General features: G+C 38.1%; 1 protein-coding gene across 3 annotated transcripts in view; it reads left to right on the forward strand.

Annotated features, from left to right (window-relative positions):
• Positions 1-3,594, forward strand: part of LOC118271952 (monocarboxylate transporter 4) — a 63,865-nt gene extending 60,271 nt beyond the window's left edge. For 2 of the 3 annotated variants that reach the window (XM_035588222.2, XM_050693698.1), the window contains exons 7-12: positions 790-949; positions 1,094-1,244; positions 1,492-1,623; positions 1,698-1,872; positions 1,954-2,106; positions 2,190-3,594. In XM_035588222.2, the coding sequence (XP_035444115.1) occupies positions 790-949; positions 1,094-1,244; positions 1,492-1,623; positions 1,698-1,872; positions 1,954-2,106; positions 2,190-2,722 (1,304 nt within the window). In that variant the 3' untranslated portion in view covers positions 2,723-3,594. The remainder of the gene's footprint in view (positions 1-789; positions 950-1,093; positions 1,245-1,491; positions 1,624-1,697; positions 1,873-1,953; positions 2,107-2,189) is intronic. The other variant, XM_035588223.2, reaches the window with a different exon arrangement.
• Positions 3,595-6,000: the final 2,406 nt, after the last annotated feature.

Below are 6,000 nucleotides of genomic sequence, written 5' to 3' on the forward strand. Positions count from 1 at the left end.
ATGGGCTTTTTTAAGGGGGAAAATCATCCAATGACTTCTCTCGCCTTGGGCGAGGCGAGAGGGAGTGTCAGACTCTTACTGACTAAAAACCACTCCGTTCCTACTCCTGCTTTTCCAGCTGGAGTCCGCAGCTCCAAATCAGGCATCAGCCCTACTGGGTCCAATCTGAAATGTATAGTCCCCTAGTTGTGTGATGTCTACTAATGTATAGTCACCCATGGGAAGAGTAGGGGTGATACCTTTATTATACTCTACCACCACATGGCAATGTTTCTTTAATACATTACGGACGTAAACATAGAGTTATTTGTTACTTTGTAATATGTTGTGGAAAACTCATGATATGCATGTGTTTAAAACCACAATATTTGTATTCAAAATGAGTATGCTGAATGTAAATATTTTTACTCGTAAAATATGCGTTCATTCATAACCTTTTTATACCAAACTTTATCTTCTAAAGCAGTAAGCAAACAAACATTAACAAATAACAATAATGAACTACATTAATAACGGCAAATTATTTTTTACCAACTTTGGCATCTCAATAATTTAGGTACCGTACCGTACTTAATGAAAATCATGTGTAATTATTCTTGTAACAGTTTTTCAACCCTGTACAGTTGTATGCTATTCTATCACTTTGCCACCTAACCTGGGAAAAACTGTAAGATCTGGTTTTCAGCTGTCAACCACTAACGAGACAGACTTTATCGATAGATAAAGAATAGTAGGTACGTCTGTCTGCATATTGTATCCAATATCTATGATCTGTTATCTGAAACTTAGGTGTTGTGCTGGGCGTGGGATGCGGATTCGTACGTGAATCCGCTGGACTGGTCCTTGGTGCCTACTTCAGAAGACGAAGACAGTTTGTAGAGCTGGTCGCCCATGCGGGCGGAGGAGTGGGCATCGCACTCTTCAGCGTCGCTTATAAGGAAGCTGTAGGGTAAATATTTCAAAACATAAACGCAAAATTGTGTAAAATCTAATTTGGTAACATAAAGCTTAAAATATTTTAATTTCGGTTAGCAAAGTAAGACTAAACTTCATTAAAAATGTTTTACAAACTAACTATTGTAATTTTAACCAGGAAATTAGGTTGGCGCCTGGGCTTACAAGCAGTCACTGGCGTCCTCGTCCTGGCTTTCTTCCTAAGTGCTGTATACCGCAGCGCGTCGCTTTATCACCCCCAACGACGCGCCATTCTTCACCTCAAAAACCAAAGACGAAAGGTAAGGCCGGTAAGAGCAAACTTTTTAAATTATTCCCCCAACCCACCGATTTATATCTTCGGCAAATTGTTTTCTCTCAATTTTCACTGAAAACTTTACACTAATTTTATTTAAGACACATTTCATTTACTTAGTTATAATTTTCACAACTTTGCTTTCAACGTTTTACTTAGAGAGTAATTGGCAATTTAAAGATGTTACGACCAAGTTTAATTGATTGAGCATAGTTAAATAAACTCGTTTGTGTTTGTGATAGGTAAAAGAAAAGAAAGGCCTAAAGAGAGGACCAATCTTCGATTTAAGCCCTCTCCACTCTCGACCGGCGAAAGTTTTGTTGCTGGCCGCCGGGATTGCTGCTTTTGGACTTTATACTCCCGTCTTTTTTCTGGTAAGTCTAATTGGTAAAGTTAGGAAATCAAAAGTTCTTGCGATTAATATTAATGTTTGTTTTTTTTTTAATAGGCTTTACAAGGTTTTCAAGAAGGTTTAGAAGAGAGTGCTCTCGTGCTGTTACAAACGTTCCTGGGGTTCGCTGCGGTGCTCGGTTGTGCTGGCTTTGGGCTCGTGCTAGTGCGACCGTCAGCGCAGTGCCTCGTCTCCAAGCAATATCTTTGTCAAACAGCAATGGTCGGGATAGGTAAGCAATTTTAAAACTTGTATGGCTTCATATCGATACGTACACATTCTTGCAGAGGTTATAAACATACAATGTTTGCAGGTATTTCAATGCTCGCCCTAAGCAGCGTGGAAGGCTATCACGGATACGTGCTGTTTGCTTGGATGTATGGACTTTGTTTAGGAGGATATTTATATTCTATGAAGATGCTCACAATGGAACGTGTTCGGGGTCGGCATTTTACAAGAGTTTGGGGTAAGAATATTTGATGCCACCCTTTTAAGCATAGATTTATGGGTTTTTCAATAAAATACTTAACTTACTTTCTGAATGTACAGGTTTCGTGCAAGGTGCTGAAGCTATCCCAGTCATGGTGGGTGTACCCGTGACAGGTTACATCAACCAACAAGTGCCGAGGGCAGGTTTTTATTTCTCGTCGGCAGCCACGTTGGCAGGGGCAATGTTGTTGTTCTTCGTTGGATTTTCTAAGCGGGAGCCGGAACCGCCGCCGCCGGCTCCTGCGCCCACACTGGTGGAATCGTGTCCATGTGTGACACCGCCACCGCGCTGCGAACCCGCTTGGTGCGCGTGCAGCGCTGGTGGGGCGACGGCGTACTGTGCGTGGCCGGGGCCCACGTGTGGCTCGCGGCTGCCGAAGTCGCTGTCGTACGCGGCGCCGCTGGACCGCGCGTGTTGCTCAGCCGCGCAGTGTCCGGACTGCTACCGCCGCGCGCCGCCGCTGCGGCCGTCGCGCTCTGTGCCCGAAGGGCTGGCGACGCGCGGCACCATGTGGTCGCGCGGCGGCTCGTGTCGCGCCGCCTGCCGCCGCAGGGAACATCATCTCATTGAACAAATTACCACATCCGTATGATGATAACTTTCAGACAATAGTGCTATTCCCATTCTCCTCATGTTGGAGAGTTCGTATTATTTTCTTTTATTAGTGACTGAAGACATTGTGTAAATAAATGTTTCCGTAGTAAATGATGTATCTACTAATGGAAGTGAACGTTGAAGTGATAGATTTATTGAGGAAGCAATAAAGTGAAACAAAATAACTTTCGATCCTACAATTATGCCACAAACCAGTGAACTGAAATGTTTTCCTTTGTCTTTTGAATCATATCGCGTACAATAAAACGTTATTATTATTTCCAAAACGGTCCAATAGCTATGGAGTTGGTCCTGGGATTGGGTCGTTCCCATATTTGCTTGTTAAACAGAAATCCACTCCACATAATGTACCTCCCTGTACCTGGAACATCAAACAAGCCAGAGAGTAGAACGTTAACTGTAAAATAAATAAAATAGCTAATTTTTCCTACTTCTTAAAGTACTCGTGGGACCTTCGTCGTAGTTAAATATTCATATTTTATAACGTAGCCACCACTTTTGAATCATTAATTCTTCAATCTTTGTGTCATATTTACCTGTCTACTGAAACTGTATAAAATAATAGATATTTGTCATTGTGTTAATAAATGAGCAGATATATTATAGAACCTACTGTGAAGATAACTATGTTTTACCACAATAGTCTGTTTGATGAAAATAAAGTCAATTTTAGAGAACATATTATATTGTACTACGTTAAGTGCTGAGTTGTATAGTTTTGTTTTATTGTTACAACTATTGTTTAGATGTACCTAATGATTATATTTTATCGTTACTACGAGATTTGTTGATTTTGTACCAAAGTGTGATTACAGTTTTGGTGATAAATAAAGAATAAAGTTTAGCATACTGAGTACTTTTATTTTATTTTTATGAAACAAGCAGACGTATCACCTGATGGTAAGCAATCGCCGCCGCCCATGGAGTTTGAAAGATTACCGGTAACCTCACTCACACAACGAAACACAACGCAAGGGTTGTTTCACGTCGGTTTTCTGTGAGGCCGTGGTATTTCGAATTTGTACCGAAGCATGGCTTTACTTAGCTTATTTCAAATGTTTATTATATTACCTAATGTGTATGTTTATTTCCCCGTAATACTGTGGGAGATTAAAAGGCAGATCAAAGGCAATTTATGTTTTTAACATCCACATATTTGCGTATAAAAAGATTCATTGAATGGTCCAAAAATAAAATAAAATCGAATAGCTTCAGGTGAATTCCCGCACACTCGACATAATGGCGGTTGTAGCGATTTAGCCAAATAAAAAAATAATGCTTTATATATTGTTATAGCCAAATGTAGGACATTTTTATAACATCACAAAGATTATGTCGTAAGCGGAATAAGTATTATAGTTCCCAGTTATTATAGTTACTAGCAAAGATTATGGATTCAAATTCCAATTTCGACCAAATTTTTTTTATACAACAGCTATCGCGAATGCTTCCAAGAAATCTGGATGCGTCCCCAAGGCATTTTCAAACTCCGAGCTACTAATGTTTTAATTAGAAAAATCCATTAGCACTCTACTCGACCCGTGTAACGAAAACATACCTACATTGCACAGTAAGCGTACCTAGCCTTTGAATTGAATAACTTCGATATGTATTGGAAACCAGAGAACCAAGAGCTAAGCAAACCACACTCAGAAACAGGCTTACACCACTCAATATCCAAGTGAACTGTGTTCATAGGATTACTCGTAATGTAATTGGCGAGTCAGTTTACGCCCACACAAGCGCATCTTGATACGACCTCCTTGGTGGTCACGAGGAAATTCCATTCCTACGTTTCAAGAGGTACGAAGATGACTGGAGGTGATATCTTGGTCAGTTCTTCGGTAATGGAAATTTGACTTTATTGTTTTGTATTAGAGGTAAAAATGTGTTGGAGATTTTTGATGATTTGATGCGCTGTATTATCTTGGTCAGTTCTTCGGTAATGGAAATTTTACTTTATTGTTTTGTATTAGAGGTAAAAATGTGTTGGAGATTTTTGATGATTTGATGTGTTGGTTTTTGTGCTGATTTGTGATTTGATTGATGAATGTTCTTGTCTTTTGCAGAATTTATATATGTAGTGGTTCGGTTTCTTTATAATTTATAATTAAATACGTGAAAGTAATGGCAGTTAAAACAAAGTATGCAAGAATCGTAATATAGATGGCAATTTATGTATTGTTTCTTGGTAACCTCATGGGGCAATTTAGATAACACCCAGTCAATTTCATTATCTAAATAATAATAATAATAACTATGACTTAAAAATACCTGAAAAGAAATAAAAACTAACCTAAAGCATCGAAAAAAGAATCCTCATCGGAGTCGTGAGGTAGGGTAAAAAGACTGGCAGCATAGCCACGTTGAATGGCACTGCTTAACCTTTGACTAAGTCCGTAACCTTTCGGTCACCAGTAATTTGTAACGTACGGTCCTGATAATATATAACTTAATTTGTAAAAGTATTTAAGTCATGTTATTCTTTTTAATAAAACATAAATTACGTTACCAACATAATCAATATCAAGTTTACTTTTCGCTGCTCCTTAGTTGGCGTAAGCAGTTCTTATAAGGTATTACTACTATTAGGCTAGTTCCTTCTTTATCGACTAACATACAAAATCTTAGTTTAATCTATCTTAAAAACTAGGATCCAGACCGCATTAGACCAACGAGGTAATGTCGTTAAAGGAATCTCGTTAAAACTTTCATTTCTCTACCTTATATCAAGATGAAACCGAATATTAGTTTCCAATTTAATAAGACAGCTATTCAGAATTTTCCAATAATATTGTCTCATAAGTTTGGTCACCAGCACATTAACGTATACTACAATTTCCAAATGTTTTAATCTATTTTCAACTTCATTTTTAAATACCATAAAATTGAAAATGCACTGTCACATATGAGTAACTTTATGAACGGGTCACAGCTGTTGAATCTTTTAACTCGATTTATTGTATAGCAATCTGACGCAAAGTAAGTTTAAAATATTTGATCAAATATTTCTCTGGTTTAGTATTAAGAGAATCATTAACAGGATCACATTAGTTACTAGGTGCATTATATTTTCTGATCATTACTTTCGAGTGAAACTATTATATATAAATTGAGGGCGTTTTCAAGCAAATTTTTAATTACTACGACATATGAAATAATATACAATTTCGTAATGAAACTTCGTCATTATGCACTGACTCACTCACATTTTCATCGCACTGAAATCCCCAACAATTTACTTACTTCACCAAT

The sequence above is a fragment of the Spodoptera frugiperda genome, chromosome 5, assembly GCF_023101765.2.
Source record: "Spodoptera frugiperda isolate SF20-4 chromosome 5, AGI-APGP_CSIRO_Sfru_2.0, whole genome shotgun sequence".
Lineage (NCBI taxonomy): Eukaryota > Metazoa > Arthropoda > Insecta > Lepidoptera > Noctuidae > Spodoptera > Spodoptera frugiperda.